This window comes from Rasamsonia emersonii (genome assembly GCF_000968595.1).
Source record: "Rasamsonia emersonii CBS 393.64 chromosome Unknown ctg1118621760062, whole genome shotgun sequence".
Taxonomy (NCBI): Eukaryota; Fungi; Ascomycota; class Eurotiomycetes; order Eurotiales; family Trichocomaceae; genus Rasamsonia; species Rasamsonia emersonii.
The window spans coordinates 23,836-45,823 of record NW_013563225.1 but is presented as its reverse complement, the minus strand read 5'-3'; the positions used below and the strand labels follow the sequence as shown (position 1 = coordinate 45,823).

The window sequence follows — 21,988 nt, the reverse complement described above, 5'->3', positions numbered from 1 at the left end:
TCATGAAGAGAAGAAGAGATGGGGGAAAAATGAAAAGAAAAAGAAAAGAGAAGAAGAAGAAGATCGCAATTTGGACAAGGTCTTAAAACCATGACGTATTGATCAAGTTTGAGAATCACATTGAGTGCCCGGCGCGCGGATGGATATATAAACGTATATAGTCGGCAGAAAAAAATCGTCCTCGCCAGTGGACGTACGTATTGCGGAATTTGCGGTGAAGTCAAAACAGTGAAGTCAAACAGTTTGCCTAACCAAGCGGGGGGTCAACAACTGTCATGTCGTCGCTTCTCGCGGATATATTCACTTCGTTGATGGAAAGGGCAACGTTAATCGTGGCTGATCACATCACGGGAATATTCCTTGAGTTTTGGCAACGACTCCCTGGCAATTTTACCTATGGGCAACACTTTCTCATTATGTTCCACGGTATAAATCTTGTTAAAGTTGATGCGCGACATCTGATCTAGCTTCAGATCCGGTGAGCTGACCTTCACTGCTAACGGCTCTTTGGTCATTCGTGGCTCCTTGGGGTGGGTGTATGGCTTGGAGTCTGCGTTGTAGACGACTGCATGACTCGAGGGATCAACGCTCTTCTTTGCTACGCCGTTTCCACTATAAGTCCAGATAGCTCTGGGAGAATCGGTGTCAGCGATGAGGTGACCAAAGGCTTCTGGCCCACTTACATGCACAAGGAATGTCTACGGAAGTTCTTCACAACGACCATGGGACGGATGCTGCTATAGATCTTTTCCCCATATCTACCACTCGTGAAGGTGTCGGAGTCCCGATGATCAACCTGGGCGCCCGCATTCTGGTGATGAAGCACCGCGAAGACCTATAGTGTAAAGTCAGCTATACCCCAACTTACTACTCAGAACCGCTTCATACTTTGCCAAACTCGAAGTAACTTTCTTTTTTGACTTGAAATCCTTCTCTGCGTCAGACGTGAAAACTTGACAGTTCTGGGCTAACTCACCTGGGTCTAGAGACGTTTCCATTCCGGTTTCATGGACTTTCGCGAGATCATATCGACGATGCAATTGTCTCTCCGCCCGCGTAGGATCGTCAGAAGGAAGTGTCAGATGGTCAAGGTCACGGGCTAGGCTGTCTGCCTCCTCAGCGGTGTTGGGAGATGGCGGATTGGCGAATTGCGCACAGTTTCCATAATTATCCTGACGTACTTGGCGTCTCGCAATTGTGCCGTACGAAGCTCGGGGAAGAAGGCGCCTGTTTGCATGACCATATTCTAAGGGATCACCTCGGGGATATTGAGACTGTGGTGCATCGAGTGTATAGTGATGCTGAGGCGGACTCGCACCGGTAGGGCTATAGAATTGCGGGCTGTTGGCAGATTATCATGTCACTTTAGCTGTCGTTCGGGAATGAATTATGTCCACCTCAAGCTACGCTGGGACGTCAAGAAAGGATGTCACTTACTGATTCGCATGCGGGAATGACTGCTGGTCTGGTAGATACTGAGACGTATTGGCAGCGTACTGGCCCGTGGGATCTCCGAAAGTTTCCAAGCCATGATGATGATAATGAGGATGAGGATGCTGCCTGGAATGGTAGCTTAGATCTTGAGCATCTGGAATTCTTTGATAACTCCGTGGATCTCGAGCGTCTGGAGGTTTTCGATAACCCCATGGATCCCTTAATGGGGGGCTTGGCGCAGGCGAATCCTCTTGCACTGTTCGAGGTGCAGCTCTATAAGCGTAAAGTCAGCATCAACACAGCCCTCGTTCACTATAGTAGCCCTACTGCTGATCACTCTCTTCATACGGGTCGTTGTGCGTTGGGGGGTAAGTCCAGCCTATTTGTAGGTAAGAACTACGAACACATGCACTTGAATTTTTTTTGGTGGACGACGGGGTGTATACGAACCCTCCTGATTAGAATATGGATAACCAGCTGGCTGCGACTGTTGATCCATGTTCACCACCCAACAGTCACATTATTCAATGTCCAGATCCAAAGAGAATTGTAGAAGACAGATAGTCAGAGAGGTCTGGCAAACCCATACGCGGGATTCGATCGGCAATGAAGTATGCGCAGACCAGCATGGTAGCCACATGGTCAGACGATAACAAATGCAACAAATTTATCCTCACAATCATGGCCATGTAGGATGCGGCTCTTTCCTCATGGCGACCAGAGAGTTCCAACGACTGCTACTGACCAGCAGAGACCCAGATGGCTCCCAACCATGGTGTGCTGCATGCGGAGGGAGCGTAGCACTTGTTCGGGAGCACAGCAGTCAGAATTAAAACACCCCGGCAGACGGTGTGCGCAATGAGATCATACCATTTGGAAGGCAGCCGCTAACTGCTGGAATCTCGGACCGACTGCAGTTGTGCACTCCGTTGGGCTAGGTGTGCTGTCTATGGCATGCATTAGCTGCCACTAGGGCATGCAGCGACTGGGCTTGGGCAGGATTGGGGGTGGGATGCGTTTGCTTCGAGCTCTCGTGGAATGGCGTCTTCAGGCTGCACCACGACCAGAAGGAAGAAGACAGGAGAATGAAGGAGGAGGAAGGCTGGTCAGGATGGCAGCTGATCTGTCGCGTGGAACCACCCAGAAACCCACGCTTCAAATGATTGTATGCTTAGGGAGACCCGTGCAGGGGGCGGGCAGCCAGGTAGGAACCCGTCAGTTCCCTGTCCTACCTTCTTGCCCTTCTTGAGACACAGCCCGCGGCAATATTCGGCGATCTTCATAACAGCTCTCAGCCGCATCTCTCCGTCGGCAGATGGACGGGCGACAACGCGATTCTCATCTCGAAACCATGGAGGCTTTGCCAGCTCATCGCGAAAACAGCTCCAGCTTGGGGCAGGTATGCCCTGAACGATTTGCCTCTATGGAGCATGGGGCTGATCATTCTCCTGCGCTGGAGAAGGAGGCCTGCTTCCCAAATTCAACCATATCGGAAACCGAGTGCGCGACAAGGGTGGATGAGCACGATCTCACTGGGTTTTATGAGGAACTTGGCAAGAATTCATGCCTCTTCCCAGACACATCGTATAGTTCAGAAAATGATCCGAACGTAATATTTGCTCCGCAGATCGGGAATGCAGAGCCAGACAAAAAGGAATCATCGACGTCCAGAAACCTACAGGACCAACTCAATGACCTCCACGTTGCTGTCGGAAAAGTGATAGAGAAACAGAATGCGGTGACCGCAAAAAGGGCACAAGCCAGCGAACTACGTGTTGGCCTGCGACATAAGCGGGATGAAGAAGGGCATCTACGGGCAGAATTGTTGAAAAGTCTCAATCTCGCTATCACACTGGGGCAACCAGGGAATGCAGATTCAATGCTTAGTACAGCGGAACGATTTCAGACTTCCTCGGACGCCTATCTAGTTCTCGAAAATGAATATCACCAATTCGAAGATCAGCTGGAACAAGATAAATATGTCTTGGAAAAGATGGAGCAGAGACTTTCGTCATTGTTGGATAAATTTGGCTCCCTCACAGGGTCGAGGATAGGTGACCAGGGAGGGCTTCAAAGCTTTGGTGTCGATGACAATGATAACGATTCCTCCTCGACATCTAGCAGCGAGCACGATAAATACCCCCCGCTTCTTTTGAATATCTGTCTCGGGTTGGAGATGCTCGCATTCTTCGTGAACGCCTTGCGGACCTAGAATGCGAACAGGTGGATTTATCCGACATGAAGGAGTCATTTTCGCGACTAGGCCGTGCGCTCGATGAGGAGTCACAAGCATTCCTATCATCTTATGAGGATGTGAAATCGGAGCTGCAGAAGGAATTATATGACACCGAACAGGATGTTGCGCGCTTGAAAGCGGAGTGTGAAGCCGAGGGTTTGCTTCCTCGTCCCCCCCAAGAGAGCACGACCACGCGGTTCTATCAAACTCTGAAAGAGGAGCTGCCGAAGAAACATGGTTCACTTTGGTCCCCAGGGCTCGAGGATACAGGTCCATTCTTTGAGCAAGACATGTCGCAAAGATCGAACATGCCCGTATTTATCAATAAGTGGATTCTCCATCAACTCCGACATTCTTCCATAGAGATTTCTCGATTAAAGTCAATTTTACAGCTGGAATGGAACCTAGGCTGGGAAACATCCATCAGAAGTTGGGTGCTGAAGTTGTGGTTCAAGGATGATACGGCAGCGACCTCACCACCACAGACACCTTCAGTTACTGGGACATCTTGGATGAAAGATACCCGCCAACTACAATAAAAAGACAATAATGGTGTTTCAAACTTTGTACCCATGCCTTCAGCGGCCGAGGTTTAGGGAAAAGTCTTAACACGTGGGAGAGATCCTGTATTAGACTACATTCCACATGCATGGATCGCTATCGAGATTGAAGAACGGATTTGTTTTCCTCTATTGGCTAATTGCTATATCTTTTTGGCTCCCGATCTTACATCCGTCGATGCACATCACGGAAATGTCCCATCAGCTAGGGTTATCGGGCATCACCGCATGTTTCTGAATCCTCTTCCTAATAAGACAGGCGGTTCGGGTATCCATTACATTAGTCGAATGCATTTTAAAACACCATTATCTCCAATCGGTAATATCCTGGAAGGAGGACATCGTGTTTGAGTACGTGCCGTTGTACCAGATTCGTTGATTGGGATGCTAGTGGTTGCCTTACTGCAACAACTTCGTTAAGGAATCCAATACAGTATCAAGTTTTATTCATTAATGAGGCCAACACGACAATTGGAAGCAGCGGTAGAAAATTACATTAACCTTAATCCATCCAACAAAGCTAGCAGAGGATTGCTGACACCACGCTAGGTAGTCTGCAGGAATGCAACAACAAATGGGAGACGGCACAGATCAGAGGTCTCCGCGTAAGTCCGATCGGCGACCGGAAACGTGGGAATGCAGAAGGAGCACTTGGATGTGGATGAGGCTCTTCAGAGAACAGTTCCCTGCTCTGAGCAGAGGGATTGGATGAGAAGCCCCGGATACTGTGTTATCAGTTCCTACCGATTGGTGTGTTTCCTTCCTAACCTGCCCCTCCCTTTCCGCGATGCTGCTTTTGCAGTGAGTCATCGAGCCTTGGTGATGGAGATGAGTCAAGTACTCCATCAGAAAATCAACATGCCACGTGAAATGACTTGGAACAACCACCTAACTCTTTACCTCGCACTCTGTGTCTTCGAAGGGGCCTTTGCAAGACATGACCTACTGCATCTCCATGAAAACTGGCACTGGACTCAGCAGCAGAGATCAACTATCAGCATACTGAACATGCCTCAACGTAACTGTCAGCGTTGTCAATCATGTCCACGATGGGAAAGAAACGCCGTTCAGCAGAGTAGTTACGTCGATGAGGCTGAGAGCGACAGCGAAAACAACAATTATCAGACATCAACACAGGATATTCACATCCTCAGCTGGAATGCAACATATCCATTGCAGACCTAATCTTTCCTTGGCATCTGCATACACGTGTTGTGCATCATTATCACTTGTTCATGCATTATTATTAATTAATTGCTTACAGGCCAATCCGGCTCTATGACCAGCCTACGGGATCTGGCAACGTCACCAATTGATTGCACTCCCAGCGCGCCTTATTATATCATTGTGTAACCAAGCTCGACGAATGGCAGCAGAAATTATGCCGACACTTGCAGCCATTAGCCTGGCTGCGTCTGTGAAGAGAATCGTGGCGCCTTGCTTTTGAGTCCTGACCTCGTGACGTCCCCAAGCGGCTCTTTTTCTATCGACGTCATCAATTAATATGACGTTATTTGTTGGACTTCGACGCCACAGTCCAGAATCGTGGAACGTCGGACGAAAGATCCCTTCTTCATTCAGCAATTGACCATAGCGAGTCGACATCTTGGCGTAGCCCTATTCGTCGTTGCTTTATCGCGTCTCCAATACGATAACAATATGTAATGTTCAATTTCAAGTTGTACATATACATATTACAAGGCGTTGATCCAGAGTACATCAATATATGTACTGCATATCATAGTCTACAAATAGCAGTGAAATATGGAGTAGCAGTTGATACTGAGTCACTGACAGTATTGATATTGACAAGAGTGGGACTGTCATCCTGGTGGAGAATGCTGTGGCGCCACGGCCCCACCGTGCCGCTCGCTCCCGCCCGCGTCCCGCGTCCCGCTCTCCCCAACAGACCTTACCTACCTACCTAAGTAGGTATCAATGCGATGGAAGATCTGAAAGTTATCTTCGTGGATTACCACGCGAGGCCTGCTGCCAGTCACACAGTTTCCCTTTAAATCAACTTACCCTGTTACCAGCTATTGGTGCTCTTATTCACGTGCTATCCCCTTCCCCCTGTCAAGTTTACGCGATGGAGGGCTCAACGGATGATCCAGGTACCGACTGTGTCCTGGCATGGTGTTCTGGGACTTTAGTAGTTAGTCCGCTTCTATCTCTAGTTATTGGATAGTTGCTAAATATTAAATATAGTCTAAATTGCCTTCTCTATTACTATCTTGTCATACTCTACGACATCCTCCTGTCGGCCTGTAGGAGCTGTAGACTTTGTCTACCCCTTCGCACCGACCTACGCTCGTCACAGTAGTGGCTTATAGATTTAGGTATTTATTGAACTTTAGGTTGAGCTATCATAATAATGGTCTCCCCCATTAACTATCTATTTCAGCCTTAATAATAAGAGCTTATATAGCAAGACTTAAGCTAGTGATCGAAAGATAAAAAGCACTTTTACATGGACAAATACTTAAGCATATTTTTGACCAGGCTTATAGAACCCACGAGCCCGAATACAACATCCGCATTCCATAGTGCAGTGTCCCTTTCTGCCCTTGTACCGCGTAGTTTTGAGATATTGCTGACAGCATCCACAGTCCCGCTCACAGCATCCTCCATTAGCTTTGCAGAGAAGTTTAGCCTTCTCTCCGTATAAGACTGCATCATTTATACTTGCTTCCCAGGTCCGAATCCAAGGCCCTTTAGGCTTATTTAGTTCTGCTGTATATATAGCCCGTTTATGAAGCCAGAGTTGCTCATCAAAGGTCTCCAGCTCTTTCTTCCATTTTTCTAGAGTCTTTGCCTTGTCTTCTGTCAAACTTTCTATCTGACTCTGTTTTTCATATGCTGCCACTTCTTCCTTTAAATATATTTCCCGTTGCAAAAGTGAAAACTCTTTGCGTCTTTCAGCGTTCTGTTTTCTGATCCAGTCTCCTTGGGCTCTTTTGCGTTTGGCTGAAACAAAATGTGACTCAAAGTCCCGGAGTGAGGTCGCCCAGTCATATCGATTTCGCTGCTCAAGTGCGTGTTCGATTCTTTCAAAAAACTTCATGGTAGCAAATTAGTCGGCTTTAGGAGAAGTCAGGCACGGTCGAGAATGTAGGACAACAGCTAAAAGAAGAGAGTGGCGCGTGTATTGTTAGTCATGAGTCTAATCGAATATGGAAAAGAAAGAAAATTGTGGTATACTTCAATGATGTTCTGGAAGTCTTGAATCCTTCGGATTGCGTGGTAAAGTGTTGAGACGCTTCATTTTTTTCCCCCATTCTTATACCACTACTAATCCAGGCAGAAGTCGTCAATGACGCAATGCTTTCCATTCCAGGGAAAGAAGATTTAGAGACTTGTTCTGAAGGATCAACTTCAACTACATAATAAGAAAAATAAAGAAGGAGAGGGAGGGAGACTTAACTATTAGCGTAATTTTACAGAAGGAGCATTCACATCCTTGTTGATGTTCAGTGAAAGCTGCCACACAATTTTAGTGCTTCCTCTCACTACAACAGGGAAGCAGGTGAATAAAGGAAAGACCGACCTAAGTGCTCCTTCCATAGAAATCTAGCAACCTTTACCTATATATATCAACGTTCTCCATCTTGATCCTCCTTTCTCCTCCTTTCTCTCAGTCAGACATCATCAGAACCCCATCTTCTCTTCTTAAAAATAAAAATCAAAACTTCATACCTGTGCATTCCGCTTTTTTTTCAGTATAAAAGAAATTCTCTTCAAAATTGTCCTCAAGTGAGGCTTCGGCCTCAGTTCAAGACGGTTGTGCTTCTGCGTCTATCCCTGTACAGCAATTCCCATTACTGCGACATGCTTGCTGCTTGTTGCAGGTTCTGCTTCCGCTACTTCTGGGTTCGACCCCGTGAGAAGTACCCCAGAAAATATCGCAAACGGTATGATACCATGTGTCATCTCTGGTCATCTAGTGCTGATAATGCTTTTAGATACTGTATGGTGACCTCAAACTCGGAGAGGTCCGGAGGGCCTCCGGGCATGACAATCTGTCAAGCGGCACCAAAAGCCGCGTCAGCAGCCGGGAAGAGGCTGCAAGTTCAGAGGACAGTAGCAGGAGAGCAGCAGAGGGTACTGGAGGCGAGCTGGGGGCATTAGATTTTAGGATCCTGACTAAAACACTTCTCTATAGTGCTATAGATGGCATAATGAGGCGCGTGGCCGACAGAATCGTGCCGGGGGGTGGGAGGAGGTGGAATTTGCTTTACTTATGTATGCATGCATATATAGAGAGAAACCTCCTGACTCGCAGATCAATACTACGGAGTATACTACTACGGTACTACCTGTATAACAAAGCAGATCAAGTAGGCAGACTATAAAAATAAAAATACAAGTACTGATATATGCTACAGAAGTAGAAGGTAGAGCTTACTAGATACTAATTTGTTATGAGACTGGGGCGCAAAAAAAAGGAGAAGAATTGAACATCTCCATTTCAATTAGAGTATCCGTTTCCATTCCATTCCATTCATTTCATTTCATCCATTTCATCCATATCCATTCATTCATGTGTAATTCATTCCATGCCTTCATCCATACCGTATCGTATCGTTCCAAACTGTACTGTACGTACTGAAATACATAATGGCCTCATTTACAAACATGACAATACAAAAGTAAATCAAATCGTCCCATAGTCAGGTTTTCACTCGCTATCGCTCAAGCTGTCCCTCCGTCTGCTGCGTCCCCCTTCTCGTCGGTAGCCCTTGCTCAGCTCCGGGATGGGATGGTGGTAAGTCCTCGTTCCCGTGCCGTAATCCGTCTCAACCGTCGAGTATTGATACTCCGAGTTGGACCCCCGTGATGAAAAGTCTAGTGGCTCCGTGTATCCTCCCGGCATCGAAGAGCGATGACCATGCCTTCGATGACTGCTGTGGCGCGAACGGGACGCTCGGCTGCGTTGATGACGGCGTTGACTTCGCCGAGAGGACGGATCGCGCAAGTGGTGCTCCTCGGTCGCCTGGCTCAGGATGTCTTCGCTGCCTGCTGTAAAAGAGAACCCAGAGACACTGCGCTGATTCCTATGCCCCTCGTCGACCTCACTTGGAGTGACCTCACTCGTGTTGACCTCACTTGTGTTGTACGTTGAAGTCGGAGCGTTGCTGGTCGTGTATTCGCTTCCATAATACGTGCCGGTGCCGTCGGGTTCCCGATTGATCCCTCCCACGCGCGCTGGTTTCTCGTGGCGATACGCTCGTACGTCCTCATCGACCTCGCCTTCCCACTTCTCCTCCCTGCGCCTGCGGAGAATCTTCTGCTTGGCCGTCTCCTTGAATTTCTTCTTGCGTTTTGGTTTTTCCTCCGTCACAGTCGTCGCCGTCTCGTCCACCGTCTCGGTCATGTCGGTCACAGTATAGCCATCGTCGCTATACCCTCGGTGAACAATACTCCCGCCGCCCAGTTTTGTGCTCTTTGTGGCATTGCTGAGTGTCCTCCCGTCAGGGCCCTTCCGGCGTAGCACCGTCGACTTGTACTCCTCCCAGTCGCCTTTGCGCCACACGAACCCACCGTTCTTTGCCCAGAAAAAGAACCAGATGGCAGCCAGCACAAAAGACGCTCCGATAATCGCAAACAAGGCCATGAGACCCGCCATGTTAATGTCGTTCGGGGGAATCGAACCTTTTCCAGGATGGGGAGTCGTAGTAGGGGTAATCGATCGAGCGGTCATGGCTCTGAAAACATCCATCGGCGAAAATACAGAGCGTCCGTTCAGCTCAGGGATCTCTGTGGAGGGGGCATTGTTGGATGATTCCGTATCGAGCGCGAGAGAAGGCACGTCCAGTCCTGGAACATCCTCAGATAGGGTTACTGGAGGCATGGTGGGCAACAGGAATGGTCAAGAGCACGTGGCTCAAGACAGCCCTGAGGAATGCATCAAATCAGTATAGAAGGCCTTGACATCTGACAGATCGGTGAAGAATGAACTCACCTTGGGAACTGACGGTCTGTTCGACGCAATACTCAGGAATGTGGAGATTCGATCGGATCGGCGAAGGTTCAAGTGAAGTTGAACGAACTACGATTACCCACTCGTCAGCAGGGTCGACTGTCTAGTACAGAGTACACCTTGATGGGTAGGAGGTGGGAATAGAGGTTGAGAGAACAGAGAGGACTCAACTCAGGTAGCAAGCAACGGGTGAGGGCCGTCACCAGCGTCCCAACCCATGGCAGCGACTAAGAGAAATTGCGGTGGTTGACCGAATGGATTAATTGGAGAGGCTGGGCGTGTGACGTCTTTGTTTTGGGCAGCGCGTTGTCACGGGCAACCTGCTTATGTCAGCGCCTGTTGCTCCCTGTGGGGCGCCATCACGTGTCAAGCTAATTAGCGGGATCTTCGATCCATGGATCTCGCTCGGGAGTTTAGATAGGAGATAACGAATACAACGATATCAGATAAAGCCGTGTGACTTCCCAAGGCTATACCTTGAATCCTAGCGACCAAAATTCTGAGTTTGATAAAGACTGGAATACGGAACAAGCAAAAATTCATTTCAAAAAATCTAAGGCTGGCGTCCATCACTGATGGGCCACTGCTTGGCCTATCTTCGCAGAACGAGCTATATCCAAAAATGAGGCATTAAAGGAAAAACATCACAAAAATACCTTCCTCACATCTCAAAATACATATTGAAAACAGCAGAGACGTATGGTATACACTTGACGAGGCACCTTCATGAGTCACAGGTACCTGCAGGCTTGACGCAGAAATCATCAACTGGTGGCAACACTGCCAACCACAGAGATTCATAACCACGACGAGGAAGGCATGAAGAAAGAAGTGCAAAACATGGGCGGGCAAAAAACAGAAAACGAAACAGAACAGTCAACAAGGGGGTATAACTCTCGTATAACTCTCATTTCCTCCAAAGTGCAGTTCCCAAGACAACAAGGCGCATTGGGGCAAGAAGACTATGCAATGCAAGGACCATGAGGGATCAACAAGATTGAACGTCGTCAGAGGGTCATACAAGGAAGGGGCATCCACACATTAAGCAGGAAAAGAAACTGAAACATGCTCGGACAAGTCGTTGCAATGGTCATTACATCATACAGTCGTGCCACCGTAATCGATGCGACAGAAAGGGTCGCAAGGGCCAGGGCCCATGAAATAAAAGACGAGAACAGGAAAAAAAAAAGCCACCGTTCAACGAAAACAACTTTTTTTTTCGAGGGTGTCCAACTTTTCCAACTGGAACGAGCCAGTTTCATCTCAAATGCGTTCCTTTTTTTTCTTGTCAAAGAGCCAGACCCACAAACAGAAATGACGAACTTTTTATCCATTGCCTTTCCGTTTCCTAGCGCAAAAGAGTAGCGGAATTTTTTTTTCCGAGTCTTATCTTTCCGTGATCAAAATTCAAGGAAGTTTCACTCAAACCATAGTCCCCAACGTTGGACGGACAATGTAGCATCTATATATAGCATCTGGCATGTCCGTCAATCATAGCCTCGGCCGCTAAAAGTGGAGCGGCTCGAACGCCTACTGGCACGATCAGAGCGGCGTTCGTCTCGAGTGCGGCGGACATCTTCATGTTCCCTCCTTCCACTGACACTAGAATAGTCGGATTGCGCGGGCATGAGATACTTTCGAGGTCGCCGCGCCCCCTCAATATTCAGTTGCATCGCACCTTCCTCCCCGGTTCGCAGGTGGATTTTCTTGCCTCCGATCGCCTCTTGGGTGAAGCTCATCGTGAGCCCATTCATGGTCATGGTGATACCGCCGTCATCGTCATACTTCGAGCCCACTCCACTGCCATCGCGAGTGCGGGCATCGCTGCCCCGGCTGCTGTTCGAGCGGCTTTTCTGACTGCCACTGTCACTCTCCGGACGTTGAGACATCTTGGCCTTGAACAACGCATCGGCGGTGAGAGGGACCGTCTTGCTGCCAGACCGGGCAGCCTGGTACTCCTCTGCGTTTCGATGCTTCTGTTCCAGGTCATTCTTCAGGTCACTCCGTTCGTGATCGGTATCAGCCTCATCGTCATCATCATCATCGTCGTCATCGTCGTCATAGTCGTCGTAATACGACACGCGACGGCGACGAGAGTCTTCGATGGCAATTCGGGCTGGTCGTTCCGATTCATGGTAGGCAGACATCCTCCGGCTCTTCTTCAGACTCTGGCTGCGTTCGGGGACCAGGGTCTCTCGAGAATCCGGGAACTTTCGGATAACCCGATCCGGGAGTGCGGCTTCCAAGTCGGACATGTCAAAAGAAGACTGAGAGGGACGACGACCACCACCAGTAGTCGATGGAGCCTTGCGAGGCTGGATGATTTGGAGCGGGGGCTTCGACTTCGGCTTCGGAACGGGGGGTGGTGGCGGCGGCGGCATGCGATAGTAGTCCTCGTCCAGCTCAAGAGACTGGGAAGGAGGCCGAGATCGGTGCTCCCTGGAGGACCTTCGCTCCAGGGGGGCCCCTCCATCATAAACTGAAGATGGAGGGGTATATTCGACGACCGGCGGCCCGTAGACCGAACCCCTGCGGCTCCGTTCTTTGTGTCGCGACTTGGATGACGCCCGGGGCCGCTCATAGATGGGCTGGGGTCCCGGCCCTGGGTCGTGGTAGTACTGGGGGTGCTGAGGAGGATATGGTGGCTGGGGGTAAGAAGGTAGATTGGCGAACGCGGAGGCGGACGGCGGAGGACCGTGTTCATAAGGGCTCATTGGCATCGAGTTGTACATCGCATCTGGCAAAGGTCCATGGAAACTGAGAGGTCGGCCATTATCATGGTAGGAACGACTCATGCGGCGTTGTGCATGAGCTCCTTGAGAAACGTGGACATCCTGTCCATAGGGATACGGGTACCGAGCCGACTTGGGAGAGGACGGGATGTCATGGACGGGAGGAGGAGGAGGAGGAGGAGGTTGGGGATAGTAGTACGGGGGGTAGTCCATCGGCCGTGGCTCCATCGAGGTTGATGGATGATAGAGGCCCTGATCGCATTCCCAGCATCCCGACGGATGTCGAATGCTGGCGCTATCGCGCCTTCGGGCCTTGGACGAGGACCTGGGAGAGGAAGCCATGCGGCTGGAATTGCGCATGGCGTCGAACTGCATCGCGTCGGCGGACGTGCGCTTGTCGGCCCGTTCTTTCCCTTTGTCCTTCCGGCTCTCTCGATGCTTTTCGGTGCTGGCCGCCCTCGGGGTCGTATCCAATTTCAAGGCAGCCGGACTGCGTCGTCCACTCGGAGGAGACTGGTAGCCGCTGTTGACGGTGGCAGCGGTACGGCTCGAGTATCCCGAATCGCTGGCAAGATCCAAAGCCAGCTCCGCCGGTCTCAGCTCCGACTTTGAGCGTTTTGCGGCGACGTTGGCAACTTGGCGAGTTTCCGGGAGGGCAACATTGGCGTCCTCATCGTACTCTTCGACGAAGGCGGCGTGCGGCACCTGCGGAGCTCTGGGGGGCATTGTGCTGATCACGCAGCGGTTTTAACGTCGCGGGAGCCCGACTTGAGCGAGCAGGCAGCCAAGGACAGAGCACGATCGAGTGCGGTCTGCGGTGACCCGTCGAACAAAGACGGCTAGTTCACGGGCTGCTGGCCTGCAGTCCGTACCCAATCCTGTCGTAGTCGAGGTTCTCGTCTGGATACTTCTTAGCTCTGGACCTGTTGATCGCGGAAGAGGCCGCCAGGCAACGATGTCAACGACCGGCAGTGATTTCGAATTGGTAGCTGAAATCCACCGCAGCCGGCAACGGGTCCATTCGAGAGGCTGGCGCTGCTGACAGGACGACGGAAGGGGGGATAGGAAGACGCAGCGAGCGAGACGCGCGCCGCAATCAGCCGTGAGTCAGGAGCAGGAGGGCTTTCTGGCAGCCTGTGAATGGGCGGCGAGAGAGGAAAAACGCAGAGCGGTCTTGCAGAGTGCAGCAGGCAGGCGGCGGTTGGATGATCTGGCGGACTGACGGGCTGCAAGGTGGGGTCGGTGTGGAGATGGCCAGACGAGTGGAAGGCGAGGGCACGACAGGTCACAGCAGCAGCAATAGATTAAACTGGGACGCCCGCAGAACCAGACGCGCTGAGGCGGATGCAGGTGCGTTGAGCAGAGAGCGAAAGGGAACGAGGCCAGCGCACGCAGGCGGAAGGGAGACAAGAGAGAAATAAGAGCGTGACAGGCAGCGGGCGACACTATAAGACGGGAGCGACGCAGCTGCGCGCACGAGTTCTGCGAAAAGCCCGGGCAAATCGTGTGCACGACGCAAGAAGGGGGGGAGCAATCGGCGCGCGCAATGGAAGGGACTCGAATGAAACGATCTAGCTCAGGGGTGGTTGCTGGATGATTTTATTAGCCGGGGCGCAGGCGAAACAACGCGGGCGAGTGGAGAGCGACGCGAGGGTGCGCAGTGGGGGACAAGACTAGCCCGGCCTGCAGGATGGACGAGCACAGGATGCACGACAAGAAATGCCTCCGTTCTCTGGAAAAATTTGACAGAAAAAAAAATTTCGTCGCGTCCCACTTGTTAGATCGCGTGGATGACTCTGCCCCTCCGCCTCTAGGGGACTACTGATCGCGTCGAGCTCGTGCACGGCGTGAGATGAGCGGCGGAGTTGGGCTGCATTGTCACTAAGAATATAAGAGGCGTTGGGGCTATGGCGATGGGGTATTTTCGGAACGGCGAGAGTCGGAGGGGACTGGCAGATGGGTTCTTATGCTTGTGAGCCACCGATCTGGAGGTGTATACACCGGTAACGCCTATACAGAATCAGCCTGTTTAATACGGCCGTCTTGCTTTCCTTTGTTCATCCCGTGTCTCCTTCTGATGATTTTCTCAGGCACCCATCGTCATCCTGCAGGCGTCGCCGTGTTTTCCGACGCGACGAGAAATCCCTCCGACCCAGCGCGCGACAGAGGCTGTACAGTTCCTGCGATGGGCGGGCCGTCCGGTCGTGGTTGGCTGCCCAAGAGCCGATTGCAGCCCAATGGTGTGGCCTTTCTGCTACGCGTCCCCCCTGTTCCCTGCATGGCTGCATGCCATGGAGAATCGTCGAGCGTAGCAAGAATGAATGAAACAGATAAGCCCGTTCCATGAGGTCTCCGGTGGCAACAGTCTGCTGTGACTGTGTGATCTCATCAGTCTCTCGGCTCCGTTAGCGGCCTTATCGGTTATCGAAGCTATCGATCGAGGGGCTTCCGTCCCGCCATAACCCCGGACTTTGCCATTATTATCCCTCAACAACCGGCTATTCAGTAGGAGAGGAATTTTTTTTAAAAAAAAGAAAGAAAGAAACAGTAACGGTTGCTGATTGTTACAGTCTGAGAAATTTCCCGGGATCTTCTACCACACTCTCAGAACTTGCTTGGTGGTTCTCCGTCGTGATCGTCTGGTCCGCTTTAGATCCGTGGTTCGTTCCCCCGCCTCCGAAATTAATTTATTTTAATTTCGTTGCGCTACTCGGGCACCGACGCACTGGGAACCATTACGTCGTTTCGGTTGTTTTTTTTTTCAGGTGACTTGTTCCTGGCAAGCAGCAGAATGCAACTCCAGAAGGATTCATCGCCAATGGCAGCCCCTCCACTTTTTTTTCTCATGACTCACCTGATTATTTATTTCTAGATTTGGTATCTGTTTCGAAAGAAGAGACTGGACAGACTAAATTAGCTGTGGTGCCCCTCACTGGGATCGCAACCGTTTAGATCGGCACCATGCGTTGCGTTATCTTCCCGTGACTCGAAAGAAAAGTCCAGTTTCCCCAAGTTTTCTGACTCATATTGTGGAACTGTCTGAAAAAGACACACACTTCCTCCGTGTGTAGTTAATTAATTTAATATATTACTATATTTATGAAAGCCAATCGTTTTAATGGTACTATATCCGCACTGTTCTTACAATTTGATGTCGTAAAGAGAGCAGAAAATAGTCCATCCAACCGTTTTCTCTTTCTAGTACTGCGTCCAACATGCAATGTTGTTATTATTCAGCTAGAAGAAGACCTATGAGGCTCAATTCTTACTGTTTGGTCTGACGACTTGTCACAGGGCTCTACAAAAAAATGAGGGAGAGAGCAACTAGAAAAAATATCGAGTCGTGTTGAGTGTATGGTCAGTTCTTCCTCCTTTGTTGCAGGATTGCCTGGTCCTTGCACGACGAAACAAACTCTGCATCATCGCCCGGACCAGGGTCAGATTTGCCCTCCTCTTCTGCCACAGCTGTCGGTCTTTTACTTTCCTGCTCCCTCTCCTTGTTGTCTGGAGATTCCCAGGCCATCAGTTGCGAAAGGATTTAGCCCTGCAGATCACATGAATGATAAGCTGGAGGTCGAATATGGCATGACAACAACGTTAATGAGGTTGGCCCTCGCTTAGGGACTGCTCCCTGATCTGTTGCTCTCATATTGCCGCCTGATTATCAAGAGCAATGAAATTGCTGCCCAGCTGATGGCCCAGCAGGTGGAATGTCATTTTGCCACAACTCAACCCACACATTGTACAGTACGTGCCTAGCCTGATCTACCATGTGAACAGAAATTTTCACCCATGAAACTATAATGCTAATCTAGAGATTTCTACAGAAGAGAAAGCAAGCGAGTGGGGAGGAAAACGACATTGTTACGCCATATGGAAAGCTTACTCCGCGGTATAAACCGGGGTTGGTGCCTATAATCGCGACAATTTATCCAGCGGACCCTTGTCTTTGTAGCCTTCAACGCACTCGACGTCCTCCATTCCCTTCCAAGCCTGTTGTTCCGGAAACTCTCCGGAGTCCACGGGACAGGACAGGCGAGAGGGATGGAGGAATCGATTGTTGCCAGATGGCCAGATATATTGCTTGACTGTCAGATTGCTTCATCTGCCTGAAGACCATATTATCGTCTGTCTCTATAGCTTGAGACGAAAGGCAGATGGAGTCCGCAGGCTACACATCCGTCCATTTCCCGGCAGCAACAAACTCGTCCATGCTGCTAGGCAGCCAAGTAGAGGGTATCCTTCTCCTGATAGGCTTTCGTTTCCTCGCTTAGTTTTCCGCAGGAAGATTTTTCTTCCAAACTGCATCGACTGTCTCATGAATAGCGTTCGCTGATGCCATCTCCAGACTTTCATGACAATCCTCTCCCAGTTACCCAAGAATTTGCCTGTCACTGAAGACGACTCGAAGTCGCAATTGGATTGTCGTCGTTGCCGTTCAGGCTATCTTCCCCCTCCGTGGTGGTTCCTCCCACGATGATGGCGAGTGGCGTCACGGGACACACTGAGGCCCGCCGCCCTTCACCGCTCCTCGCATGGATAGCAATCTTGCAAGCGCATGGAACGCCTGCATTCCTCACAGCGTATCTGTTTAGCTCGAGGCATTGCAGACTGGGTCAATGCCACGCCACACAAATGCTGGTCCTATTGGACCCTGGAGAAAGTCAGAGAAAGCTTGCCATTCTTCGAACATGACATGCATACAGACACTCCCGGCAGCTATCCCCGCTTCAGGATCGGATCAAGACCAGAGCATACACCACGAACCAGGAGTTCGCAATGTATGCTGTACCAGCGTATGTGAGTATCATCACCGTGGAGTGTCGAAGCAGGGTTGCTAAACAGAGGGAATCAAAGGCTTGTAGGCGTGGCACCTTTGGATAGATCGGAATATATCGCGCAGAGTCCGGGGGAGCATGAGTACGTCGGTCCAACTCCGAAACACGTGTGGAGAAGCGAGACGGTTTCTGCCTCCAGGTCAGGATCTCGTGCCTGTCATGCGGTCCTGCTGCAGCATGGGATCTGGTATCTAACTTGCATTTGGCATATTTCCTCCGAGCTCTTTTCCTTTCCTCCGAGTTATTTCTGTGGCACCTGCTGGTGCGTTGGCATCAGTTTTAATGTGCTGGAATGCTGATGATGCCGGTTGTAAGTCTGGTGACCTCCTATATCCTCACAAAACTTTTTATAGGAATGTGCCCTATACTGCGTCGAGACATCTATCTAGATGAGAATGGTGTTCTAAACGTAGACCACCAACTCCACATTCACAAGCAGTCGTCTGTGCAGTCCAGATAACAAGACTGGGCCACGTGCCATCAAAGTGAGGCGGACAGACAGACTACTTGAGCTTGCAGCTTGCCGCTTGATTAGAATTCTTATTCCCCGCTGCATGCAGCTTTGATACCAGACCAATGCAGAGCCGATACGAAGGACAGCACACTATAGACTGGCTACAGTGAGTTACACACATCCTTCAGCACAGTTGAGATGGTTTGATTTGATCGCATTTGCTGTGTGACCACCTTGTTATTGGCATTTAATATATTGTTTCTAAGCTGTCACTCCAACCAGGACCCCATCCATGTTGTACTAATTATGTGGGGAAACAAAGCATAGGATGGGACGGACAAGAACCATGGACATGGCATGGTTGAAAAGCTAAAACTGACCTGAGAGATTTTGGACCGATGACTTGCAGATAAACCAACAATGTCAGTTACTAAGTACGCAATAGCACAGATTCTGATTGGCTGCACACGAGCGCTCCAGACGATGGAAACCGACTTTCAAAAAGGCGGTCAGGATAATAATAATGATCGATCGATCGTCGATAAATATCGATAACTTTGTTTGGCGCCAATCCCTATTCCTCATCGGGTCATGCATGCAGATGCCACGATATCTGTGGATAACATCAGACGCAAGGGGGAATGAGGGTGGACTCTTACCTACCTACTACCTACCTACATACCTACCAACATGGGACATTGTCATTTAGTAACTAACTTCATCAACATTGTATATACAGTCCATGTATGTACGTATGTGCTGTACCATTGGAACAGGTATTGGTATTAGCCATCTATCACGGAGAGTTTTTGCGCTCCCAGTCAGTCATTAATGATAACGGTGGTCCATATTCATTGTATAAATACATATATACCTCATACAAGAACTTCTGCAAAGAGAGTATTTATTTATTTATTATTTACATTATTTTGTCTTTCCATTTCCCTTTTTTTAGGTCTGCCATGGTGTCTGCTTTTTTTTTTGTTCTAGTAAATGATGACACGTCGACTACATAATTAGTTAGGATCGGAAAGCGATTTCTCATGTCATATATATTCGTAGCGCAGATCATAGTCCGCTTCTGTTTCGTTTTTTTTAAAATCTCTCTATATCATCGTTATATATATATATATATATTTTTCATCATCAAGATTAATGACTTCTAGTCAATCCCCATTGACCTCCGGAACAAATCAGCCACTTCTTGGTGCCCATTTTCCTTTGCCAAGTCGAATGCTGTCCTGTTCTGGCAATCCTTCTGGAATTTGTCTGCCCTATGTCGAAGGAGCAGACGTACTACTCTCATATGCCCCGCCATCGCTGCGCAATGGAGTGGTGTGGTTCCATTCTCGGTTTTTGCATTGACATCGGCGCCTTCCATAAGCAGACCCAGGAGCGTGTCTTCGTTACCATGTCGTGCAGCAAAACGTAGGGCCGTCTCTCCATTGTCTAGTTTTGCGTCAATGTTGGCTCCCCTGGCCAATAAGAACATCGTGACTTCATAATCCATAGGGGCAACACAGAGCAATGCCTTGTCGGCATCGAAACCAGGTGAATGGATATCGAACCCATGATCGAGGAGAAACTGAATTTTACCAGATTCCTTTGTAACGTCAGTGGTTTTCCATAGGACATGACTCGGGGAGCTTCCAAATGGCATTTCAGTTTTCAAGTTTCCCTGCTTTGGCATTCTGGATGGCAACGCTTCCCCGTTTACAGGTGATTTGCTCAATGCATCGGTATTACCGTTACTGTAAAAGTCGGGAAGATCCTTAAGCCAGGGATCTGTTAAAGCATCGGCTGCTGACGGTCGTTGAGGCGGGCATGCAGCCAGCAGCTGCTTAATGAAGGATATTCCGGCAGCGCTCACATTCTGGGATCTAAGGTCGTCCTCTGGAAATGGTTTTTTTTTTTCCAAGACAGTAGTTCCATAGTCGCCTCTGTCGGGGAAAAGGCAAACATTTGGTGAGAAGACAATACAGCACACAACCAAGTGACCAGATGTCTACAGCACTGGTATATACCGAAGTTTCGACATCCAACAAGTCCAGTATTTCCGGGGCCGTGTAACCGTCGGTTCCAACTCGAGTCTTGGGTGGTGGTTCATTGCCGTAAACCTGTTTGCTGACGCCAAAATCCCCAATCTTGATCCAAATGGGTGACTTTTGGACGACGAAGATATTCTGCGGCTTCAGATCGCGGTGAAGGATACCAATGGTATGAATCTGCACGAGGCCCTCCAGAAGCTGTTGACAGACGAGCTGGACCTCCGACTCGGGAATGGGGTCTCTATAGCAGGTTGCATGTCCCCCAGCGGAAGATATTCCATGGCCAGATAGATCGCATTTTCAGATTCGTTTTCAAACCAGCCAATCAGGTGGACGAAGAGAGCGTCGTCCTGGTGAAAAAAATCACCGTTAGCCCCGCAATATGGCAAGGTTCCTCTGAAATCGAGGGAACAGTATTAGAGCCAGGTGCTGTACTGTACTTTCGACAGCCGTGCCATTGCCACTAATTCTCTCATGTAATTCGACAGATCGCCTCCCTGGGGTTTGGCCATTCTTTTGACGGCTCGGACCTTTCCTACATCGTTGCGCTCAAGGAATACTTCCCCGCTGGTGCCGGCCCCGATCCGTTTATCCCTGGTCCATTCCTCAACCACTCGCTGTCGCCGCACTCCGCGGGCTGGGTCTGATACGTACGAAACCTGCCGGGTGCATCGGTCTGTGACGATCTCGACTTCCAGCTTGAAGTGGTCAGCAAAGAGATCCATAACGCGGTCAGAGCCTGCTGGCACGAGCAGTGGTGGTGATACGAACAAGCGCGGCAGCAGCAATTGGCGGATGACCCCGCAGCGTTTCGCCCCCAGACGGGTTAATCTCTGCCCACAGCAGTGGAGGGGTCTTGCGAAACCCTGTCTTGTCCTGCCTGTTGAGAACTGGGGTGCAGTCGAAACTTCGACAGTAGCGTCTTGAGAAGGATGGAGGCTGCTGGATTGGGTCTCGCGGTCGTCGGAACCGTGGACCTCTGCTTGGAAGTAAGTAAGGGGAAACAGCGATGGGCTGCGCGCTAACGCGACGACTTCTGCAAACAGATACGGAAAGCTCTTAGTGACCAAGTATCGCGACTACAAGCATGCCGAACGGGACATTGGGCGGAGGATGTACCTGGAAGATGTATACATTATGCAACATGACATTTATAGCTTTGGGGTCTGTCTTCTGGAGCTGGGGCTCTGGAGCTCTTTTATGTGTCCTGACGGCGAGTCCCTGAAGCCAGGACCAGAACTGGATATTATTGCCGACGCGATAGCCTCAGAAGACCGGGTCAAGGCTGCATTTGACATCAAGAGAACCCTGGTCTCCATTGCCAACGAAAAGCTACCTAGTCGCATGGGGCAAAAATATGCCAATCTGGTTACATCTTGCTTGACGTGTCTTGACCCGGAGGAAACCAATTCCTTTGGTAAAGGGAGAGACCTGGAGGATGAAGACGGCATCGTTGTTGGAGTCCAGTATATAGAGAAGGTAATAATTTTCCGAAATTCCTGACGCGTCGGCACTCAGCACTAACATTATGTAGATATTGTTGCAGATTGAAGAAATATCGATATAATTTTCCTGTATGGACTTCGAGATGTTGTTGATGATTTATATATATACCCCGACTCGACCCCTTGTACAGTACGTAAGGAGGAAACTCAACTGGAGTTGAAAACGAAAACGAAAACGAAAACGAAAACGAAGAAGAAGAG

The 21,988-nt window shown here is 49.7% G+C and overlaps 7 protein-coding genes across 7 annotated transcripts; 2 read left to right on the top strand and 5 right to left on the bottom strand.

Annotated features, from left to right (window-relative positions):
• Window positions 1-326: 326 nt before the first annotated feature.
• On the bottom strand, window positions 327-1,933 carry T310_3296 (uncharacterized protein; the record flags this gene model as incomplete). Its single annotated transcript, XM_013473835.1, has 6 exons — window positions 327-612; window positions 684-835; window positions 879-1,341; window positions 1,438-1,707; window positions 1,762-1,813; window positions 1,885-1,933. The coding sequence occupies 6 exons, from the start codon at window positions 1,931-1,933 to the stop codon at window positions 327-329; spliced, it is 1,272 nt and encodes a 423-aa protein (XP_013329289.1).
• An 852-nt stretch (window positions 1,934-2,785) lies between these two features.
• Window positions 2,786-4,209, top strand: T310_3295 (uncharacterized protein; the record flags this gene model as incomplete). The annotated part of the gene is made up of 2 exons (XM_013473834.1): window positions 2,786-3,625; window positions 3,658-4,209. The coding sequence occupies 2 exons, from the start codon at window positions 2,786-2,788 to the stop codon at window positions 4,207-4,209; spliced, it is 1,392 nt and encodes a 463-aa protein (XP_013329288.1).
• Window positions 4,210-6,583: 2,374 nt separating this feature from the next.
• On the bottom strand, window positions 6,584-7,294 carry T310_3294 (uncharacterized protein; the record flags this gene model as incomplete). The annotated part of the gene is made up of 2 exons (XM_013473833.1): window positions 6,584-6,621; window positions 6,850-7,294. 2 exons carry the CDS (start codon window positions 7,292-7,294, stop codon window positions 6,584-6,586), a joined length of 483 nt encoding a protein of 160 aa, XP_013329287.1.
• Window positions 7,295-8,058: 764 nt separating this feature from the next.
• Window positions 8,059-8,554, top strand: T310_3293 (uncharacterized protein; the record flags this gene model as incomplete). Its single annotated transcript, XM_013473832.1, has 3 exons — window positions 8,059-8,141; window positions 8,193-8,331; window positions 8,393-8,554. The coding sequence occupies 3 exons, from the start codon at window positions 8,059-8,061 to the stop codon at window positions 8,552-8,554; spliced, it is 384 nt and encodes a 127-aa protein (XP_013329286.1).
• A 354-nt stretch (window positions 8,555-8,908) lies between these two features.
• T310_3292 (uncharacterized protein) lies at window positions 8,909-10,081 on the bottom strand (the record flags this gene model as incomplete). Its single annotated transcript, XM_013473831.1, has 1 exon — window positions 8,909-10,081. The coding sequence occupies one exon, from the start codon at window positions 10,079-10,081 to the stop codon at window positions 8,909-8,911; it is 1,173 nt and encodes a 390-aa protein (XP_013329285.1).
• A 1,616-nt stretch (window positions 10,082-11,697) lies between these two features.
• On the bottom strand, window positions 11,698-13,668 carry T310_3291 (uncharacterized protein; the record flags this gene model as incomplete). The annotated part of the gene is made up of 1 exon (XM_013473830.1): window positions 11,698-13,668. One exon carries the CDS (start codon window positions 13,666-13,668, stop codon window positions 11,698-11,700), a length of 1,971 nt encoding a protein of 656 aa, XP_013329284.1.
• Window positions 13,669-19,280: 5,612 nt separating this feature from the next.
• Window positions 19,281-21,418, bottom strand: T310_3290 (uncharacterized protein; the record flags this gene model as incomplete). The annotated part of the gene is made up of 5 exons (XM_013473829.1): window positions 19,281-19,340; window positions 19,532-20,107; window positions 20,259-20,523; window positions 20,937-21,338; window positions 21,402-21,418. 5 exons carry the CDS (start codon window positions 21,416-21,418, stop codon window positions 19,281-19,283), a joined length of 1,320 nt encoding a protein of 439 aa, XP_013329283.1.
• Window positions 21,419-21,988: the final 570 nt, after the last annotated feature.